The sequence below is a fragment of the Carex rostrata genome, chromosome 13, assembly GCF_964058835.1.
Source record: "Carex rostrata chromosome 13, lpCarRost1.2, whole genome shotgun sequence".
Classification (NCBI taxonomy): domain Eukaryota; kingdom Viridiplantae; phylum Streptophyta; class Magnoliopsida; order Poales; family Cyperaceae; genus Carex; species Carex rostrata.
The window spans coordinates 5,283,714-5,307,337 of record NC_135930.1 but is presented as its reverse complement, the minus strand read 5'-3'; the positions used below and the strand labels follow the sequence as shown (position 1 = coordinate 5,307,337).

The 23,624-nt window shown below is 34.7% G+C and overlaps 3 protein-coding genes and 2 long non-coding RNA genes across 5 annotated transcripts in view; 3 read left to right on the top strand and 2 right to left on the bottom strand.

Annotated features, from left to right (window-relative positions):
• Window positions 1-572: 572 nt before the first annotated feature.
• Window positions 573-1,292, bottom strand: LOC144563865 (protein neprosin-like). The gene is made up of 2 exons (XM_078313332.1): window positions 1,260-1,292; window positions 573-947 (listed from the first exon to the last, which is right to left on the bottom strand). The coding sequence occupies exons 1-2, from the start codon at window positions 1,290-1,292 to the stop codon at window positions 573-575; spliced, it is 408 nt and encodes a 135-aa protein (XP_078169458.1).
• Window positions 1,293-7,548: 6,256 nt separating this feature from the next.
• Window positions 7,549-8,352, top strand: LOC144564844 (uncharacterized). Its single transcript, XR_013514757.1, has 2 exons — window positions 7,549-7,876; window positions 8,233-8,352. It is a non-coding gene; the product is annotated as an uncharacterized LOC144564844 (long non-coding RNA).
• A 3,199-nt stretch (window positions 8,353-11,551) lies between these two features.
• LOC144563864 (uncharacterized) lies at window positions 11,552-12,499 on the top strand. The gene has a single exon (XM_078313331.1). The coding sequence runs from the start codon at window positions 11,552-11,554 to the stop codon at window positions 12,497-12,499; it is 948 nt and encodes a 315-aa protein (XP_078169457.1).
• Window positions 12,500-12,511: 12 nt separating this feature from the next.
• LOC144564646 (uncharacterized) lies at window positions 12,512-13,257 on the top strand. Its single transcript, XR_013514686.1, has 2 exons — window positions 12,512-12,604; window positions 12,923-13,257. It is a non-coding gene; the product is annotated as an uncharacterized LOC144564646 (long non-coding RNA).
• A 7,618-nt stretch (window positions 13,258-20,875) lies between these two features.
• The window catches only part of AAE16 (AMP-dependent synthetase and ligase family protein), a 41,695-nt gene continuing 38,946 nt past the window's right edge, over window positions 20,876-23,624 (bottom strand). Inside the window, exons 8-18 of the mRNA XM_078313513.1 lie at window positions 23,530-23,597; window positions 23,330-23,435; window positions 23,050-23,208; window positions 22,840-22,893; window positions 22,657-22,737; window positions 22,368-22,505; window positions 22,111-22,270; window positions 21,626-21,705; window positions 21,278-21,405; window positions 21,131-21,188; window positions 20,876-20,989 (exon numbers count right to left, since the gene is read on the bottom strand). Coding sequence (XP_078169639.1) covers window positions 20,897-20,989; window positions 21,131-21,188; window positions 21,278-21,405; window positions 21,626-21,705; window positions 22,111-22,270; window positions 22,368-22,505; window positions 22,657-22,737; window positions 22,840-22,893; window positions 23,050-23,208; window positions 23,330-23,435; window positions 23,530-23,597 — 1,125 coding nt within the window. The 3' untranslated portion in view covers window positions 20,876-20,896. The remainder of the gene's footprint in view (window positions 20,990-21,130; window positions 21,189-21,277; window positions 21,406-21,625; window positions 21,706-22,110; window positions 22,271-22,367; window positions 22,506-22,656; window positions 22,738-22,839; window positions 22,894-23,049; window positions 23,209-23,329; window positions 23,436-23,529; window positions 23,598-23,624) is intronic.

Below are 23,624 nucleotides of genomic sequence, written 5' to 3'. Positions count from 1 at the left end.
GAATCAGGTATTGAATTCCGCATTAAAGATCATGCTTTGAGTTTTTTTGGCATAGGACGGTCCTTAGGTTAAGGTGGAGATTGTTTCATCTTCTCCGGAGTGTAAGTTTTTGACCTCTAAATGAGATGTAAGTATTTGATCTCTAGAAGCGTAATTGTTTGACCTCTATGATTCCCAACATAAACATTTCATTTCCTAGCGCATCACCAACAATCGGGAGAGCTCCATGCCATTAATTTATATTTCTTAATGAACTTATCAGTGTAGCAGAATTTGCAGTTTTTTCACTTTTTGGTCGTCATTACTGCAAAGAATTTGAGTCTGCTTATGCTGGTTTTTATTTTTATTTTTTTAATAAAAATAATACATTATCCAATTTAAATTTTTTGAAAATAAACTTTTCAGAATTAACGACATGACTAGGAAGATAGTGATGGGTAGGTTAATGGAGAGAGGAAGAACCCATGAAAAATAGAAAAACACATGCAAAATTGGAAAATATCCCTACAATTCACTTACTAATTTATTCTAGTTTTCAAATTTTATTGGCCGACAAAATATATATAATTCTATCAATTATTACATCCGGCATGTCCACCATAAAAGAAATTATAACCCTTTCCGTAAGAATATTTAAAACCACCTGTTGTGAAGCAGTCGCTTCTATCTGTAAATTCATTTTCCTCGTATGGAGGTCCAGGTTGACCATATTTATCAAAGATCTTAATGTTGCTGATATATGCTGCCTTCTTTGCACCTTCACAACCAACGTGTCCACTACCCATCGGTGGACTCGTTTCATTTTTTGGATACAAAACACCGCCTGCCCATACAATCGTAGTTGCATAGTCAAATGTGTTGTTAAAAAGAGTTTTTGGCCACCACCCGATCAATATGGGATTGTCGTCATCATCGCGGTATAGAGACCAGTCTTGAGTTTTCCGATCCTGTAAAATTATATTAAAAGAAAGACATAACAAACGAGCTACTTGTTTAATTAAATCCATCATTACTGTCGGACGAGGATTCGGCCTTGTTTGTCAAGATATCCTCAACCGGCCTAAATTTCATGACTACTACCACCTAGGAATGAAAAGCTGGCAAGATCTCTAATAACAAAATATAAATAAATAAATAAATAAAAATAGAACCTTCTTTATGCTCAGTGTAACAAAGTAATCATCTCTATTATATGTGGAGACACTACTAGAATCTCGGTTTGTTGCATGGATAAAATTTGGCTTGTTGCATCGGCTTACCGTTGCAACAATCCCTAAAAATGTCAGTTGCATGGATTACCCATGCAACAAGCCCCAAAAAATACCGTTGCAACAACCCCCGTTGCAACTACTCAATTTCGGACTTGTTGCATGGGTTTACCATGCAATAACTTCTGGAATACTTGTTGCAACGGTGTGTCCATGCAATAAGTACCCATGCAACAAATCAGATGCAGGAAGTAGTTGCAACGAAATAGCATTGATTAGTTGCATGGATGAAATGTGTGGGTCCCATGGATTAGTTGCAACGATAGGGGAGTGAGTTGTTGCATGGATAAAGTGTGTGGGTCCCATGGATTAGTTGCAACGATAGGGGAGTGAGTAGTTGCATGGGTAATTAACCTATTAGTTGCATGGACAAAGAAGGTGGGCCCCACCAAGTTATTTGCTAAGATATTGTCCGGTCCCCATATTTGTATAGATTTTACGATGCAAAAAATTGTCGTTCCAAAAAAAAAAATTCAGGTCCAATTCTATAATTCACCTCGTACCAATTTGGTACCTGTACCGATTTGGTACCAACCCATAAACAACCAAGAAATCTTTTACATTACACATTGAAACATAATAAGAACAACACAATAAAACATGGAAAGTCACATTTTAATTATCATTAATCATTATAGTAAATTCAAGTTTTACTTGAAACATCAAACCAAAAAGGATTGCAACCAAAGTACTATAAATAACTTGTTTCTATAACCAAAACCCGTTAAGAACATAGCGAGTTTATCAAAATTGATTTGAAAACCAACATGCTTAACAGTACCATGTCTTCTAAGCTCCAAATATCAGTCAAATTGTTCTTTTGCTAATCCCACTACCTTTATCCTGAAATTAAATTCAGAATTAACAAAGATCACAGCAATGTATTTGAATTAATTAGTCCTTGATTCCTTGAAGGAAAATTTTGATAGAGGTGGAATTGGCCATGGTGGAGCCTGTTGACCTTAAGCGGGTCCCGATATTGTACAATTTCTTGACTTGACCAAAATTATTCACTTAAATTGCAACCAGGTTCTCTATGTCTGTCTCCATCTGAATCTGTCTTACTTAATAGACTGAAATAAAGGGGAAAAGAGTTACAAGAACTTTGTTTTGGCTTGGCCTTGTTTAAAGTTTAAAAATTATACAAACAGTTACCTGGGTGGTTTCTGAAAATTTGACTTTTTAGCAGGGGCTAAAAGGTCTTTTAGGTTGTCCATGTCTTTCCAGCGATGCCATCAAAGCCTTGCCATTTCCTGCAAGTTAAATAAAAACAAGAGAAAAGAATATTAGCTCAATATGATTGCAAAATTGAATGCAAAGGATCCACCTAGGCCTGAAATTTTTAGTGTTAAAATGCCCTAGACCAATTCCTAAGTACATCCCAAGTGATGTACCAGGCAACCAAATAAGATTTAACAAAGTGGCAAACTGCTGGTACCAAACAGTCCCGAAACAGCACTCTATAGAAATCAAAATTAAAACCATATCTACACTTTGAATTTGATCAAACTGTTTTATGAGCTAATAAAGGACATCTTCATGGACAAACAGAAATAAATTTCATATTTTTATGATTTTTCTATAATTTCTAAGAGCATTTTAAAATTCAGATTCTGAAAAAAAAAAAAACTGGTACTGTACCAGTCTAGTACACGCACGGCCTCTCATAAAATCAAACATCTGATATAGCTAGAAGTCTCAGAAAAATTTGAAATTTTCTAGGATCAAAGTTTACACTCTCCTAAGAATTTCGACACCAAGAACATAAATTTTGGCCTTATAGATTGGCCTGTGAAAAATTCACAAAATAGGCTGTCAGAATAGACAAAATATATGTGCTATGATTACCGCGAAAACAACATCCAAATTGGCAATGCTTAAATCATGAACACCATACTAAAAAAATTGGGTGAGACATTTTTTTTGTTCTAGAAACAGCATGTTAGGTTTCTGGTAAATGATGCTCCACTTTTTTTTAAAAAAAAAAAAAAAAACTAAAACAGAAACCTAGAAACATTTATGGATAATGGTATTTACCAACCATTGGTGTTGCTTTCCACCAGTGCAATGGTTTCCTGTGGAAAGAGTTTCTCTTGATGCCTGCACATTTTGATTTTTATACCAGTGTGCATTAGCATGTTATCACCTTTAGACAATAAATGATACAACCCGAAGGAGTAAACAATAGATTACCAAATTTTGTACAAAGGGAGTAACAGTAGTATTAGAAGAAAGGTTGATGGCACAATTGACAACACAAAATCACACTCTGCTAATTAATGGTACCAACTACCAATTGACAATGTATTGAATAAGAATACAACTAATGGACCTGTTGAGGCTGACTAGTGTTCTCCAAGGGTTGATATATGCTAGGAGGCACAAATTTGTGATAACTTCTAAGAACTGGTTTCCTAAGCCTAAAGCCTCTATGAAACCCTTAAAAACATATATAATACTGAAATTTCTCACAAAACTAAGTACATATACAATCAGCCATCAAAGATAAAAATAACTTAAGAACAAGTGATAAAAATGAAAAATTTACCTTGTATGGGAGGTGAAGTGTCCTATTGCGTGTTTGATGCTATGTTACAGGTGTCAATTTCTACAGAAAATAAAAGATTGGACATAATTAATTAAAGTCATACGAACAAGTAGAAAGTGAAGAAAAGTAGAAGGGGGGAGAGAAAGAGAAAGAGAGAAGGCTTAAACGGAGGGCTGAGCCTGAACGGTGGGTTCGAGTTGGGTGAAGTTGTGTGGATCGAAGCAAGGCCCTTTCTATTGACCGCCATGTCAGTTCTGTCTGCTACCAAGGTCTGTTCTGGTAGAACAATAGCTGTTCATAAAAAAAAAACAATTAAATTGTTAATTGTGACAAGACCCTGCATTTCATTACAAGTTAATTCTTGGAATGGACCTGTTATTTAGAAATTGATATTGGAAATTAACTTAATCGTGCGGTATGTTACAGTTTTTTCAAGTTGGGTCAACAGCTACCTGTTTCATTAATGAAACAATTAATGAAACAAACGACATACAATATTTTGAAAATAAAAAAAACAAACAAATGCGAAATTACTAAAACCTACATTAGGGAGCTTATTCTCAGCAATGTACCAGTACCATATCTTTACTTGTACCTATTCTCAAATCAGTACCAAGTGGCCTACAAGACTGGTATCAACCCTATACCAGTACTTATTTTATGACAAGTGCATCATAACAGAAATTTAACAGCAAGTAAAGAAAATATTTTGTAAAAATAATTTCATTAAGGCAATTCGTCGAACACCTTGTAAGCAAGAAGGATATATGTATGAATCTTTTGACATTTCATAATTTATAATGCCTTTGTAAGATTACTAAACAACTAGACCAAACTAAACGGTTTAAACACGAAGGCTCAACCCACTATCACCATGAGTATCACTGAGGCAAGGAAAAACAAAACGGTTAGGCAGATTTACTGTAAGTGCTTTCGGATCGCAGTTTTGACGAGGGTGGAGAAGGTCGTGCCGACCAAGCCTTGGTACTGACCCGCCTGTCAAATTTCAAATCGCAGTTTTGACGAGGGTGGAGAAGGCCGTGCTGACCAAGCCGTTGAATGGGGACCTGAGAGGAAATGGTTGGGCGGGGGATGGAGTAAGGATTTAGGGTCGGGGGGAAAATTTTTGTGACGAAAATTTGAGAGGCAAATTATCAATTTGGGAGGGATAAGAAATTAGTGGGGATTTGAGGGTTTGGCGGGGAGAGGAATATGAGTGCGCATCCACTATGAGATACCTCATATTTTGCGTGACCGACGTGTCCGGTGCCTATTCAGGATAGCGCAGGGGGGGCCTATTATTAGAGCTTTGAAATTCGTGCACAACTTATTTAAACGGTTGAGATTTTCCAGAAAGTCACGCAAAAAATGAGATATCTCAGAGGATGCGAATTCGAGAAATATCAGAGGGAAAAATGAAAATTGAGGCGGGGAACGAAATATCGGAGAGGCGGGAGTGAAAATTGAGGGAATCAAATTTTTAGTGAAAATCAAATTTTGAGAAATATTTTTTATATAAAATCAAATTTTGAGAGGTTAATATTTTTTATTTGAGAAATATTTCTTTCACTGTAACATTTATATAAAATCAAATTTTAAGAAATATTTTTATTTCTAAAATATTTTTTATTTTTGTTTGAGAAATATTTTTTATTTTTATTTAAATAGTTGAGTGGCCTTTTATAAAATTAAAAGTGAAACAAAATATATTTTGTAATTTACATATGTGCAACAAATAATATTAAAATGATTAACATAATATTTATGTTAAGATCTATCATAAGTAAAATGCAATGGATCCTTCGATATTCGTGCGAAATCTGATTCAGTGAGATAGGCTAACTGATTAAAAGAAGTGCAAATTTAGTATAGTTACATGTGGATTTATAAGAATATATATTGTACATTTGATATAAATTTTGTAAAAGTTTTAACAATTATATTTTCTTATTTTAATTAAATTTGTATGTGTCATGAATATTTGATGAACAAATTCAATTTTATTATGTGTTATTAAATTTTTGCATAAGCTGTGAAATTTACTAATTAATGAACAAATTTGGCAATTTTTTTGTTAAAAAAATATTGAAAATTATTATTAGTAAAATTTACAAGATAATAAATGTTAAGACATTTTTTTGTGTCTTAGTAAATGATTTAGACACATAAAATAGCTTGTTAGTACATGCATGTTGTCTTAACAACTCATATGCTATACACTTGTCATGCAACAACAACAATAGTCGTGGAAGCTAATGAAGGAACAAACAAAAATGTCGTGCATTGGTCGATCGGAACCGTTACAATTAAAGATTACTAGCTTAATTTGTTTGTGTGAAAAATTTGTCCAAATTTACGTTGATTTTTTCATCCATCCAGCTTACGGAATATCAAACCATCGAATGGCTATAATCACATCATGTCGGATCAAAACTTAGACATAATCAGATTCAAAATCATTTATGTTGTATATGTTAAGAGTTCTCACTTGATCATTTAAATATTAACTTTGAATCATTTTATGAAAGATTAACCGTCGATTTATAACGTGAAAATGAACGGTCCACATTTAATGACACTATTTTAAGAGGCAAATAATAATGAAATTGTATAAAGTCGACATTTGTAAGTATAATTTATTTATCCAATATGCTAAAATGCAGAGTTTTATTTTTTGGAATTTTGTACATATAATTTGTTGTGCAATTATTATCTAATCGACTACTGGATTAATCAGAGTCCTCTGATGTGTGATGAACTGTTCTGATTTAAAAGGAGGCCTCCATTTTAGTAAATGAATTGTGTGGGGATAATGTTTTCTTAGGTAATACCATCCATCAGGTTTGTATCCGCCCCAGGTGGAAGACTCTATATCCTTCAAGATTCGTGTTGTATGGATCAAGCGGCAATGACCTGCATAGATAATTTTACATTACCTTAGTTAAATTATTTAATATAAATCGATGGAGGAGAGTAAATATGTTAAATGAGATACAGAGAAGGATCTCTGTATTGGACTTGAGCGTTTTGGAAAAACTCTTCTCCTTTACCTTTCCTCTCCCTAGAAATACGCACAAAGCGCAAAGGCGATCTGGTGCCGCCGCCTCTCCAAAATCTCCACCCTTTCCACTCCCTCTCGATTGGTTTTCCGCCGCCCCGACTAGGGCTTTGAGCGCGTCGATGCTGGTGCGCCTGTCTATCTCGCTATTGTTCTCGAGTATCTTGCTGCTGAGGTAGTTTGTTTTTATCAATTTGTGCTTAATTTTAAGATATCTATTTTACTTGAGGCTGATTTTTTTGATAAACTGGGTCTTGGCAAAAATGTCTAAAATTGGGGCTCTTTACACACCCAAATCAAACGGTTTGAAGCCTTCAATTTGTGGCACCTAGGAAGAATTTTACAAATATTAGTCATTTTAGGTTTTAAATGTGGTCTTAATTCATGCAATTTGTGTCAGTGTTTTTAAAAAAAAGTCTAATTACAAGCTATCTGAATAATTTGTGGTGTGAAGTTAGTGCAAATAAATAAAGGTCTATATCTTTTTGTATACTTGTAATTTCGTGCTCAATTTTATGGAAGACTTTCTGACCTAGAAACTGGTGCAAAAGGAATAAATACATTGTTTATTTGCCAACTAACTTGCCAAATTCTGTAGTAAGTACGGTACAGGTTAAAATTCTGAAAATTTTCAGAACTAACAGTTGATGCTAATTGCAGAATTTTGTTGATTGAGTGGCTTATATGGTGTTTATTGAATAATTTGTGGTATGATTCTCCTACTTAAGTTTTTTTGTATTCATTAATAAAAAAATTCAGTTATAACAAATTCTTAATTTCAATTTTAAAGCTGGTAGACAAGGACCAAACCGAGCAATAATGCTATTTTGGTCGGCAATAAATGAAGGAGATTGGGTCGACAGTGCGTTAAAAGATGTGGCAATAGTGATGAAGCAGCAGAATCGAGCTGTAGAAGCAATCGATGCCATCAAGTCTCTCATAAATCACTGCTCTAATCAGGCCCAAGAATCCCTTGACAACATCCTCTTGGATCTCTACAAGGTAATTACTTCACTTACATTTTTCTGAATTTTTTACTGGTCTCTACAGAGTATTAGACAAAATTCCCTTGGATTATTATAATGTGCTTTTATTGCTGACAAGATTTCACAAAAAATGATGAATTAGGATTGGTCTCATCTGGTTACAGTCTGGAATTTGTGGTTTGTATTTCGATATAGCGGCAACACAAACATGGCAAATACTTTTGACTAAGAGTTTAGTCTGTACCAGTTGGTACTTGTACACAGAATTATTATTTACTACGTAAATTTTATGTATGCACTTGTAATTTTTTTGTTTTTATTCGATTATGAAGATGTTCATATTATCATCTCAGATAAAGTTTATTTTGGCAGGGATGGCGCCTCACTTGATTTCAGATACATGAAACAAGGAAAAAAATTAAAGAAGTGGCAAGAGAGACAAGATGAAGTGTCTGGTAGTAAACATTACTTGTTATTAAGTTGTTTATTTAAGCTGATTCTGTCATACAGGATATACAAAGGTACCTTATATTTTTTTCAATTCCATGATAATTCTAAGTTTGCAATAATTGAAGGCAATTTAATCTTTAGTAACCTGATAATGACTTGACATTTATTTCCTAAGTTTGATTTTTTTACAAGTCTAATTATTAATAAGGCAATTTATTTTTGTTGGGATATTCAAAATAAAGTGATGATTCTTTAGAAGTCAGATTCCTTTCTATTTTTTCTATTGTCTATGCCATATTGATTAATTGATTTAGTTGTTCTGATGTGTGTATGTTTTTAATGTGAACAAGGTCATGACATTGTTGCTAGCCGCATTGAGATCATTGATGTGGCTGAGGAAGAACCGTAAATTAATCAATGGCGGTTTTTTGTAAATTAGTGGCGATCTTTTGTAAATTAATTAAACGAATACCCCCTGATCTACTTTTTGGCATTACTTTCTAATGCTTATTCTAGTAGTGTGCATCTAAATAACTTTCTAATGCTTATTCTTAAGACCAAAATTCTCATATTCTAATTCTTATTGCTGTGATTTAAAAAACATATTCAATTTGAAGGGAGAGATCAAATTTCCTTCTAAATTTCAATAATATTAAGTAGGATGTAAACAAATTAATATACTGCTGTAATTTAAAAAAATATATTCAATTTGAAGGGAGAGATCAAATATATAAAGAAAAGTCACTGTTTAGGTATTCAATACTTGTTGCATGGGTTACCCATGCAACAGTTTAGTCTAAATTTGGGAGACTTGTTGCATGGATATGAAATGAGTTGTTGCATGGACATTCATTAAAATATACTTTCTATTTTTGCTGATGGGTCATGGGTCATCAAATATTTGTTGCATGGATAAATAAGAGACAGTTGCATGGTTAACTATCACATTTGTTGCATGAGTAACAGTTGCATGGGACTATCCATGCAACAGATTTAATTGTGTCAGAAATGCCAATATTTGTTGCATGGACACTATTTAACCATGCAACAAATATTTTTATCCATGCAACAAACCGAGATTCTAGTAGTGAGAGTGGTGCAACCGTTCCTCCTGAAACAGGTGCCCCAGAAACATTTGAAACAATAAATCCTTGGCACAGGGGGCTAAAGCACATCTTACCATTATTTCCTGTCTATATAAATAACAATTAGTATGTTGCTATGCATAGTGTTTTGTAATATATTATATTTGAAATACACAGTATAGTTTTCATGTGTATACGTACAGTCCATCCAGCAAAAAATCGCAAATTTGTGCTACCAGAATATAATTTTGGATATACCTGTGATTCATTATAAATTTTAATATTATTAATATATAAATCATATATACAAAATCAAACATTAAACGAGTTACATGCAAAAGACACTTTATCGTACTTACACATGATCAATTTTGGTGTGCCTCATAGAATGAAGCCTTTTAGTTAGAAACTTAATTAGAATAGGATTAAATGGATTTTCTTATTTCTTTTTTCTTAATTTGTTAAGAAAACAAGCATTGAGGAACCAGTAAATAAGATGCTCTAATTTATTAAATCAATCTCTGCATATAGAAATCATATAATTAATATACTGTGGAAATAAAATTCTGAGTCAAATCACTAATATATTTTTGGAAAATCATTTAGAATTCTCTGATAGTAGAAAAAAAAAAGAGCATATGCTATTGAAAATTAGGGAGAATTAAATACGTACATGAAATCCAGCAACCATAGAATATCGCCTTCCATTTTCATTCAAAACAGCTATGAAAACCGCACTTTCTGAATTGTAATTGACATTCGGTATGCCCCAGACAGATATTCTAGCTCGTGTACCCAGGAGCATGGGGCTTGGAGTAAGGAAGCCAGCATGCTTAGAAAACCAACACATAAAACTTGATATAATTTTAACGATGTAAATCACATATACGTGAATTTAAAATCTTATGTTTTTTGAAGTAATTACATGTACGTGATAATCTGATGACTGCTCAATAGAAACATCGGAAAACAAATTCCAAATAATTCCCGAGCGTGGGGCTTCAATAGATCTTCCTTCCTATGAAAAAAAGTTATATTAATCTAAATGTGTCAATTTTGTACAACTCAGTTTTCCGAATAACATATCCAAAATAAGTACTACATACCTTAGCTTCAGCTTGTTCGTTAACAATTTCTACAAATTTCGTTCCTTCAATGCGATTATTGTACAAAAGAGAGAGGCATATGAAAAGCAACGCTTGAATTTGCTTGTAATAGGCCATGTTTGAGCAAAAGGAAGATCTCTATGGACTATATGTCGATGACTAATATATGGAGAAGTATACCTACACAAATATATAGTCTTTATATACTATTTATTACGTACGCATTATCTAATAAAGAGAGAGTGGAGATGACAGTTACTCTTTTGGGGGCATTTTGTTCAAGTTTCTTAGAATAATATAATTTACTAAGTAAAGAAATAGAAGCAAATAATTAATTGAATGCTTAAAAGATGTTTACTAATTTACTAGAGAGGGAGAGTGGGCGGAGTAATACTATAGATGATTTGATATCGTGCTCCCTCTGCTTATTTAAAGATCACTAGTTGTTTCATTTATTAATTCCATTATGACTATATTTTTGTATATTCTCAGACATAGTAATTAATTATTTTGTCTAGTACAAATTTTCTGCATTTATGAAGCATATATTTAGCCTTTTGGGTTTATGCGAACTGCGTCTGGCTACTGTACCAGGGACACCACTGTACATATCGGAGAAAGGAGTCACCAGTATCCTCAACGGTACGGAAATAAATCTGCTGCGATTGTTAAAAATAAATAGGATTAGAGATTCGTATTAGCCTCAGAGGACCCTCTTTGGGTATAGTTCATCATAGGCTAAGTTGAAGAAATAAAGGGAGCAACTAAATTAGTATATAAAGTTACTCAACCTTTTTTCTTTTTATAGAAAGTTACCGTTTATTTTCCAACAGCTCTTTTCTTCCTTTGGCTATATAATACCCACTGTACAAACAAATCAATATATGAAATATATTTCCCTCAATTTCTCTACTGTCTCATATTACTAAAAATATCATGGTATCAGAGCAGGATTAAAAATCTCGACTCAAGAGAGAAAAATCAGCAACAGCACAAGCAGCTGTAAATCAAATCAGCAACAGCACTAGCAGCTGCAACAGAAAAATCACGATGTCACAAAATCACGAAAAACTCACAGAGGTAATGCTGAATGGGAGAAACTACCACGTGTGGGCAAGACAAGTCACCTTTGCCTTAAGCGACCGAGAAAAGAGTGACCATATCAATCCTGAGAACAAGGCTCCCAAACAGTCAGATCCCCCAACTGATCCAGAAAAAAGAGCATTAACAAGATGGAATGTAAGCGATCATACCGTTATCACCTGGTTACTTACAACAATGGAACCAAAGGTATTTGACTTACTTTCTTATAAAAATACCGCATTAGAGATATGGCAAAGAGCTGAACAATTGTATGGCCATAGAAAAAATTACTCACATATTTACCAAATCCAAAGAGATTACCAACAAGCAAAACAGAAACAAGGGCAACCAACAATGGAATTATACGGTTACCTTCAAAAGAAGAAAGATGAACTTAGGATATATCGGCCCCCCACCACTGACCTTGCTGAAATCCAAAAGCGAGAAGAACAATATGATATTTTTCAGTTCTTAGCAAGTCTCGATTCCACCTATGAGGCCGTGAGATCCCAGATATTGTTGCTTGCCGAATTACCAACCCCAGACGAGGTGGCAGCCATGATAGACAGGGAAGAGACAAGAAGAACTATCATGGTGGCACAACCTCTCGAAAATTTAGAAACAAAAGCATTCGCAGCCATGGCGAGGCCTAACCCTAGCTACAGGACGAAGGTGAGAGGAGACCAAGCCGGTGTCAAATGCAATCACTGTAGGAGAGAGGGGCATCGCAAGGACCAGTGCTGGTTCTTCCATCGTCACCTCCGACCCAAATGGCAGAAGAAAGGCGGAGCCAGTGATCGAAAGGGAGAGAGAGGCGGCTGGGAACGAGACAGAGCGAAAATGAGAAAAGGGGCCTTTTGGCGGATGGAAGAGAAGAAGGGCATCAGACTCAATCAGAGCTGTCCGTTAAAATGAATGTTGGGGCCTCCTCATCAACCAATTCGCTGGATCCTGTGCGGCAGCTTCTCCAACAACTTACCGTGATGCTAGACCAAAAACAGGAAAATCAGAAGACATCTGGTATGATTTGTATTACAAATTTATCTTGTTTTTCAAATAATTCTAGATGGATATTGGATTCGGGTGCCACTGATCATATGACCGGAAATAGAAGTTTATTAACCTCTTTTAGAAAATACGAAACAAAAAAAATTGTCACTGTGGCAAACGGTGATAAAATGGAAATCATTGGAGAAGGCTCAATAATTATTTTCTAAAAAATAATTTCAAATGTCTTGTATTTAAAAAATTGCTCATCTAATTTATTATCCATTAGTAAAATCACAAATGAGTTGAATTGTAAACTCATTTTTTTTGACAAAAAATGTGATTTTTCAGGATCGAATAACCAAGATTATGATTGGTGAAGGATTTCTAGAAAATGGGCTTTATTATTTGAATGAAGAAAAATTCAATCTCAATACTACCAAAAATGAAGATTTAAGCATACTTTGGCATAGAAGAATTGGACATCCTTCTGACAAGATTTTAAAGAGCGTTTTTAATTTTTCAAAAATAGATAATAGTAGTTGTGAAACTTGTAAGCTAGGAAAGCATACTAGATTACCTTTCAAATTATCAAGTTGTAAAAGTAAAAAACCGTTTGATTTAGTTCACTCGGATGTGTGGGGACCCGCCCCAATTAACTCTTTTAATGGATACAAATATTTTGTTATATTTATTGATGATTTCTCTAAAACAACTTGGTTATATTTATTAAAAGATAAAAGTGAAGTGTTCTCACAATTCCTAAATTTTTATTACTTCATAGAAAATCAATATGAGGCAAAAATTAAAATTTTTAGATCCGATAATGGAACAGAATTTGTAAATCAAAATTTCTCACATTTTTTTAAAGAAAAAAGAATTCTACATCAAACAACATGTGTCTATACACCTCAACAAAATAGTGTTTTTGAGAGAAAAAATAGGCATTTACTTGAAATAACTCGAGTACTTTTATTTCAAAATAATGTTTCAAAAACTTATTGGTCGGATGTCGTTCTCACCGCTACATATTTGATAAATAGATTGCCAAGTGTTAATTTAGAATACAAAAGCCCATTAGAAATTCTTTATCAAAGAAAACTCAATATCAATATTGAGCATTTGAAAATTTTTGGTTGTACATGTTATGTACACAAGAATAATAAACAAGACAAGTTGGATTATACCTCAATTAAGGCTATTTTTTGGGTTATTCATCACAAAAAAAGGGATATAAATGCTATGACCCTAAGAACAAAAAATTATACATTTCAAGAGATGTAACCTTCTTAGAAAATGAGCCATATTACAAAGAAAAAATTCATGAAGAGCCTATTAGAGGGTCTTTCAAAGAGATCATATTACCCCAATCCAATCCATAGAAATTGGAATTACAACCGAAAATGAAAATGAAAGTGAAAATGAGGAGAAAATAGAAGAAATTTCCTCAAATGAAGAAGATCAAAACATAGAAGAAACACCATTGAGAAGGTCGGTTAGGACAAAGAATCCTTCAACAAGGCTAAGGGATTTTATAACTTATAAGGTACAATATCCTATACAAGATTTTATTTCATATGGTAGCATCTCTTCCAATCATAGAGTGTTTTTGACTTGAATTGAGAAAGAACAAGAACCAAACAATTATCTTGACGCCATTAACAATCCGTTAATAGAATATTAAAATTTTTAAAAGGAACCCCGGCAAGGGAATTTTTATGAAATGCAATAATTCTAATGAAGTGTGTGGCTATTCCAATGCAGATTGAGCTGGAATCTTCGATAGAAAATCGACAACCGGCTTTCGGCTTTTGCACCTTTGTAGGCGGAAATTTAGTCACATGAAAAAGCAAGAAACAAAATGTCGTGGCACGATCAAGCGCCGAAGCGGAATATCGTGCCATGGCATCTACCGCAAGTGAGTTAACATGGATTAAGCAACTCCTTTCAGATTTTGGAATTCAAATTCAATTGTCAATGTAAATGTTTTGCGACAATCAATCGGCACAGTGTCACACCCCGCGGCCACGGGTCGTAACAGTCCCCCGCCGTAAGCATACAACACCGTGTATGCTTACAAGGCAATTAACAATTCAATCCAAACAATTAAATATAAAACCAAGTTTATAGTATAAAATCAGAGTACACAGTCTGGACAGTAAATAATACAACAAAGTATCTCATCCGAATACTAACCATGAGGCCTACCCTAAATCTATACAACAAAACGAATCTAAGGTCATGTAATGGTAAACTACTAGGGCCTACTACTCGCGTGCCTCTCCAGAATCAGTCGCACCAGTACCTGTAATATAACCCGAATGGTGGGGGTGAGAATAAATTCCCAGTGCGAAATTTGTCACAGTTTAGATTATTGGACTTGCAATCAAACTCTATATTCAACAATGAAACCCAAACCAAAACAGTTCAAACAGATATATATTCATAAATAACAGAATGCCAATGCTCGACAACAATTAATCAGATGAATCACAGTTTACGGAATTTCCAAGATGAATTTCAAACACAACAGATATTTTGGCTTAACTCAATTCATTAGGGCTTGTAGCAATTACAGATGTTCTTTCGAGCTGGACCCTTTATCAAACCCACATCTGTAGGGTTACTGACACCTACAGATGGCCAACCGAGCTGGACCCTTTATCTGACACCCATCTGCAATCGCTTGGCTTAACAGTTATTAAGGTCTGGTTCAAGTCACATAAAGAAAATCCTTTTTAGAATCGTTTCCAATATTCGTCATATTCAATTGACCGTCCAAATGCATTAACACGTAGGAGAATGCCACCGAGCCAGAGACGTTACACACTAGTCACCCACGATTCCAATTCACACATCATAACATAATCACCCTCCCTCGTCCCAACCGATACTGGGAAACATTGAGGGCCGTTCACCTAAGGCCATTAGGATCCTGGGAATCCAAGTCAGCATACAGCCCGACTTGGCAAATTTATTGGATCCAAGTGCTTAACTTCGTAAATTCATTCACATACATATCCAAATCGTGGTGACTTTCAATCAAATCAGATCATAATAGATCGACACAACCTACAACCATACCAGCATGCAAAGCACTCAAGTCACATCAATTCGAGTTTAATTTGATTGGGCTATGCAAATGCTTTACACAATTCAATGATGCAATCAATGATATTCAACATGACAAACGAATACACAGTTTAATTCCTGAAAATAAAGTATCAAACAAGTCCAAGAATCCCGCACCTGAATACGACGAACGTACCGCTTAAATTATGGTTCAGGCGTCTCGAAATGCCTCGCAACGTCTTGCTCGACCGAGCCTACACCTATATTACACGTATACTAGGTTTAACATTGGTTCACGATCGAGAGGTTTACTCGAGTTACTTCTAGGGCTTATACCTTCTTTAATCAATTTCTATGCTTTTGGTGTCAATTCGTTCGGTTCATTATTTCTTACCAAAATCCTTTAAAACCGCACATAATCTCATCTAGGTCCTCTGGACCATACAAACTCTCCATTTGGTAACAATTTAGGTACCAATTCTCTATTTTGGTTCTCGTAACAGTTCGATTTACCGTTTGGTTAAACCCTAATTTGGTCAAATCTCAAATCAGTCGTTAAATGTTCTAGAAATTCAAGATCAGGAGGTAACCTTACCAATTATAAGTCTAATCAGTTGGATTAAACTAGTCAATTCACGATTATACTCGGTTTGGGTTTTGGCACGAAACCCAAGAAATCAAAATCCACAAATCGGAAGGGAATCGGGAAAAAGATTGAAAATAAACAAGCAAGGAGTGTAGAGGAACTAGTCCTCGAGCAATTCGAACATAAATCTCGAGTTTAAAACGGAAATCTGAGAAATCGAGAAAATCTGAGTTTTTCGAGAGAAATAGAAAGAGAAAGAAATACCAAATAGGAGAGCTGGGAGAGATCCTCGGCAGCTTACTCGGTTCCAAAGTCGATTTCTCGCAACAATCGAGGGTTTGAAAGGAACGGAATCTCACACGCTCTTTTTCTTCTCTCTTGGCCAAAAATCACTTGAAAATGGGGAAAAGAATGAAGTGGGAGAGAGAGAGAAGTTGGATTTGAGTTTTAGGGTTAAAATTACCCTGAGTGCGGACGCACTCATCCGCAGTGCGGGTGGCTTCACCCGCACTCGGCACTTAGTCATTTTTCAGAGATGAAATTTAACACAGAAATCACCCGCAATGCGGGTGGCTTCACCCGCACTCAGCACTTAGTCAGTTTTCATAAATGAATTTTAACACAGAAATCACCCGCAGTGCGGGTGGCTTCACCCGCAGTGTGGGTCACTTCACCCGCAGTCAGAACTTAGAAAATTTTCGACAGAATTTCAGAAAAAGTCAGAGCGTAATGCGGACGCACCCACCCGCAGTGCGGGTGGCCTCACCCGCACTCAGTACTTAGCCAATTTCAGGAATTTCATTTCAACACAGAAATTTCATGAGTGCGGGTGGCCTCACCCGCACTCACAGAAATTTCAAAGGCAATTTTAAGGAAAACAGAAGTCAGTGCGGGTCAGTCACCCGCAGTCACCACCAATGCGGACGCAGTGAGCCTGTAAAGTCTCAAATTCTCAAAATTTCGACGCGGTTTCGATTCACACTTAACTTAATTAGAGGAACCTAAATTAAGGTTTTAACTTCCATTTTGTTAGCACAATTAACTTGAGTCTTGCTTTTAATTCATTTGAATTTAATTGTAAAAATTTTGTAACGTAACACACGGCATATAGCATCTAACCCAGTGTTTCATGAGAGAACTAAACACATCGAGGTTGATTGCCATTTCATTAGAGAGAAGATTCAATCGAAAGAAATTGAGACTCCGTTTGTAAGAAGTGGAGACCAACTAGCAGATATCTTTACAAAGGGTTTAGATCCAAAACCATTTCAACAAAATGTAGGCAAGTTAGGGTTAATTGATATTTACACGCCTAACTTGAGGGGGAGTGTTAAAAATAAATAGGATTAGAGATTCGTATTAGCCTCAGAGGACCCTCTTTGGGTATAGTTCATCATAGGCTAAGTTAAGGAAATAAAGGGAGCAACTAAATTAGTATATACAGTTACTCAACCTTTTTCCTTTGAGTGAGTCTATGGTACTATGCATATTACGATTTGTTACCGTGCTACGGCTCTATATTCGAGTTTTCAAATCCTAACGGTCGATCCGAACCGTTCATCTTGTTCTCCATATTAATATGTGTTTGGAGACCAAATTTTACATTTTTTGAAATTTTTTTACTATTTTTTTAGATTTATTGAAAATCATTGTTTTTGGATGATCCAGAATTTTCAGATCAAGTGATTTTCTAAATATCTAAAAAAAATAGTAAAAAATTTTCAAAAAATGTAAAATTTGGTCTCCAAACACATATTAATATGGAGAACAAGATGAACGGTTCAGATCGACCGTTAGGATTTGAAAACTCTAATATAGAGCCGTAGCACGGTAACAACCCGTGATATGCATAGTACCATAGACTCACTCTTTTCCTTTTATAGAAAGTTACCGTTTATTTTCCAACAGCTCTTTTCTTCCTTTGGCTATATAATGCCCACTGTACAAACAAATCAATATATGAAATATATTTTCCTCAATTTCTCTACTGTCTCATATTACTAAAAATATCAGCGATCCTATAGGATTACAGGATCCCTGCAATTCTAATCTCAACTGTTTATATATTTTGAGATTCGTGCACAAAAACTATCTATTTTAAAGATTTGCACATTGTAATAAATGAAGGGTTGACATTGAAATCGCAGGACCCTGCGATCCTGTAGGAAGATTTGCTTCCCAACAGTACTGGACTGCATGGAAAATTCCCAGCTAGCCGAAATCACTTCCATGTTTATTGGGAATATAGAGAGATTCACTTTGCGATTCATGCCAGAATAAAACAGATGACTCAGATCTCATTTTACACGGTCGGTTACTGCATTGGATCTGAATTCCGGACAAAGTTTTGTTCAATTGTAAAGGATCCAGGTACTGAGCTGGTAGAGCAGAACACAAAATAAGGTTTCAGTGTAGTTTTCTACAAATAAAATACTGCCAATTGAAAGTTAGTACGTCTACAAGCCTTGAAGAGCTTTTAGATGTATATATCTTTTACGATAGATACCCAAAGTACTGTACTTGAAATCTAGCATTTGAAAAATGATAATATATGTAAAATTTCTCTATCAAAAATGCAGGCTGGTAGGAGTGGAGGTGGAAGTTTACCTATTCATATTGATAATTTTTTTGAGGTTGAAACTCTTGATTAGCTTTTCATTGAGTATCTTTTCTTGTTTGTTTTATTTTGTTTATTTCTAGAATCACATTGTTGAACTTGAATCTGTTGTTGTTTCAGGCAATTGGGGTCAAAATACAAAATGGGTATGGTTTAACAGAGACCTCTCCCCTGTTGTTGCTATTAGAAGGCCTGATTGTAATGTAAAATATATATCTAAATTTCATTTTCACCCTTCACTAGTGTTTTTTGAATCTGTTACAGATTGTTAAAAATGGAGCAAAAAAGAATTTTCTGAAAGTTGTTTCAGTTGAACTTCATCATATTAATTAGTATGACATGTTGTTAATTTGTGAAGGTTCCAGACACAGTGGGGCATCCGATAAAGCACACTGAAATCAAGATTGTGGATATGGAAACAGGTCAATTGGTCCCAAATGGGTCGACCAGTATTGTCAAGATTAGAGGGCCGCAGGTCATGAAAAGCTATTACAAGGTACAAAATCTAACGGTCATCTTACATTGAATTTGGCAATATATGATCAGAACTAATAACAAAACTGTTGATTGCGGAAATCTTTCAGACCATCGAGGTAAATACTATGCATCTAGAAGCCTTCCATTGTCCTCTAGCAGATCCTCTAGCAGACCGCCAAGCCAGCGGTCCGCTAGATACCAAACCACCTGGGGGCTGGGCAGTTCACTATTTTTTTTTTTTAGAGATTTAATATTTTGATTTAAATAATTTTGTGAAGAAAAAGTTTTCTTGTATGCCAAAAAATAAGACATTTGATATATTTATGAAGTGATGTCATAACTCTTCATAACTTTGATTTAATTTATCAGTTGGATATCACAAGTCTAAATATAACATTAATTAAAAACTTGGCCTTGCTTACAAAATTTTCAAGCTCTGACAGCTTGTTGATCTTCTTCTCTTTATTTCTGGTACTAAAGCAGTAGTTTAGAGCTACTAAAATATGTTCAAACCTCAAATTAGATCTCTGTCCATGCACAAGCACCCTAGACTGACCTCTGGTATGGTACCAAGTCCAAACTCAGCAGCTAAGCACTAGGCAAAGCCACTGGTATAGTGCAATGCACTAAAAACATTAAATTTGACACTTGCTAGTAAATCAGCAAGTATGGATTGATACAGGGACCAAACTACAACAGTTGGAGGCTGGTAAATATTGAGTTCATCCCAATTTCTTTTCAATTGACCAGCTATGTCTATCAAAGATTCGCCTTTTTGTGTGATTTGATTTATTTATTTCTTGCTTCAATTTGAATATGTGTGAGTAATTATTTTTATTAACCAAATATTTCTTTTATGAATCCCATAGTTATTTTGCATTTTCAGAGTATATATACATATTATAAACTGGTGGTTCAAGTGAATTATGCAACAATTAAAGACAGTACCAATTTATCTTGCATTTCCCATTCTTTGTATTTGGTACCGGTTTGTTCTTTAGGGGGATTGGATCTCACCATTTACATGTATAGCCTACCTTTCCTCTGTATACAAGAGATGTAGGCTGACCTTGCCCATGCTTGATAATTTTCTCCATTTAGTAGAATTGTTATGAATTTGGTTGATGAGTTGAGATCACCACTTGCGTTTACCGGTGATTCATCATCAGTATTAGTCGGAGAGGGCTGTTAAGCCATGTTAACTGTTTTTTAGCAACTTGATCAACGGAGAACGTGAATTTTGTTTCCTCACCGCTATGATACCATAATAAATTTAATTTTGAATATATTGATAATTGTTATATTATGCACTGTATACATTGCTGCTATATATAAACTGTACACAAAAGCCGTTAAAATTAAGGCTATAGATGTGGATAACTTTCACTAATTATATTTCCATTTTAAGCTATTTCCGTAACTGTGCAGAGAAAGAGTGAAGGAATGGGATATGCTAACAATATTAATCTTCAACAACTACTATGCATGTTTGAGCAAGTTTTATCTACAACAACTACTTCTAGTACTGGTTGTATGCTAAAGAAAAACAACATAAGATCAAATCAAAATTCCTTTATTTATACAAGTTAGCAATTTCATTGATATATTTGGCAGTCACTTTGTCTCTCCTAATTTTCATGGTTGGTGTCATCAAACCATTATCCACCTGAAATTTACGAAAGTTGGTGATAAAATAATTAATATGATCTGATCAACAAAATCTTCCAATTCACCAATGGAAATTGAAAAAAAACAAAGAGAGAGAGAGAGAGAGAGAGAGGTATGTAAGACACTAAGACGTACTTACCGTCAAAGGTTCATCTACAAATAATATTGGGCCAATTTGAAAAGCACAACCAGCAGTCCTACAATTGTACAATAAAAAGTGTTTATACTTTATAGAATGATTTCTTTCCTAAAATCAAAATATATAATGGAATTTGCAGAAAGATACCAAGTTCTGACTTCGTCATATAAAAGATTTCGCATTTTTTCTTTGGTTAGTTCCTCCTTTTTCTCATGCAAAACTGATATGACTTCATCTTTATTCGGCACAATGATTGCACCAAGACGCCGTTGGTCCTAGAGATGAATTTAATAACAATATTTTGAGTTTGTCAAGCAGAACATAGTCAGTCTCTTTTTCTTTCCCGCATGGATTTAACATGACAATTGTAAAATTACAACTCTGCAATAATTATGGCAACCATATTTTATTCTATGAGACTAGTGACATGTATGTGGAGAACGATCAATTATGAAACTTATTGTTTTTGGGCTTTTTTCTTCATAAAAAGTGTACCTGGCCAATGACAATTATTTGATGGATCAGAGTACTTCGCATGGCTGCTTTCTCTATCTCTGTTGGTTCGACATTTTCACCTAGAATATTATAGAGACATTATATGGATAACATAATATAAATCCCTATTTATGTAGAGGTAAAAGGTAAGCTGAAAATGTTATATTCAAATCTTTTAGATGAGGGGAGTAATTAATGATTACATGGGGTAGTTTTGCATGACATACTAGCTAGATACCCATGTTTGTTGAGGTTTTCGTGATATCTTCTACTTTGCACGAGTATATGTGATATTTCAACATTGTTCAGATATTTTAAGGTGCCCATGATATTTTTTTGCACTTTGCATGGGTATACTTTACAACCTCTCAAAGATAGATGAATTGTTCCCAGCATGCTTTTAGTATGAAAATGCGATGTACATTATTGTACCAAGGCATGCATTAAGGAATAGGAGTTAATTTATAATTTCATTTTGGGATAACCTGTGGTGAGAACAATGGTATCCTTGGCACGGCCTTCTAGAACAAGCATGCCTCCACAATGGCGGCTCCGACCAATGTCATGTTGTGGAGCAATCCATCCTATATCTCCACTGTTGAACCAGCCATCCCTGTCTAGTGCTGCTTCTGTGGAAGATTTATTCTGTTTCAGAAAAGGATTTCCGCAATCAACAGTTTTGTTATAAGATCTGATCATATATTTGCAAAATTCAATGTAAGATGACCGTTAGATTTTGTACCTTGTAATAGCCTTTCATGACCTGTGGCCCTCTAATCTTGACAATACCGGTCGACCCATTTGGGACCAATTGACCTGTTTCCATATCCACAATCTTGATTTCTGTGTGCTTTATCGGATGCCCCACTGTGCCTGGAACCTTCACAAATTAACAAAATGTCATATTAATATGATGAAGTTCAACTGAAGCAACTTTCAGAAAATTCTTTTTTGCTCCATTTTTAATAATCTGTAACAGATTCAAAAACTATTAGTGAAGGATGAAAATGAAATTTAGATATATATTTTACATTACAATCAGGCCTTCTAATAGCAACAACAGGGGATGTCTCTGTCAAACCATACCCATTTTGTAGTTTGACCCCAATTGCCTGAAACAACAGATTCAAGTTCAACAATATGAATCTAGAAATAAACAAAATAAAAGGAAAAAATAAAAGATACTCAATGAACAGCTAATCTAGAGTTTTAACCTCAAAAAATTTATCAATATGCATAGGTAGACTTCCACCTCCACTACTACCAGCCTGCAGTTTTGATAGAGAAGTTTCACATATATTATCATTTTTCAAATGCTACATTTCAAGTACAGTACTTTGGGTATCTATCTTTTAAAAGCCCTTCAAGGAATGAAATATGTCAACGTAGCTCTGTGATATCCAAGAATTATGAAAAGAGCACACCTTCGATATACCAATTGCAGAGTGAATTTTAGAGTAGAGCAGCTTTTTTGCGAGAATATGCAAAGGAAAAAGAATGGCAGCTACAAATCGTGCCCTCAACCAATCGAGAATGCAAATAAACAACGGAGGTTGCTTTGGATTCTTAGAAAGTGCTTTACCCTATGTAATTATTTCCAGAACGATAGAAAAGAAAATGAGAGAGAGAGAGAAGAAGTCAGACACTAGTTATATGGTCATGCATGATCGAAAGAACTTGAAAACAAAATAAATATTTACAAACCTCGTAAATTCTCCTAGCCTCTGTATAAAGCAAGCTTATGTTAATTAGCATAAGTGCAACTAACTTTGGAGCGGTTGAACTAGCTGAGATTTGTTTTTGGATTGACCTGCGCATAATGAGAATACATACTAACTGATAGCTTTATTCAAGAGAAAAAATAAAAGAGAAGTAACATTTGATGGAATTTAATTAATACCAACTTGTAAAGTGTTTCATATACTAGTGGCACGGAAATGATATACTGGGGTTGGTACTGCTTCAAATCTCGCTAGGAATTAACAACCAAACAAAAACA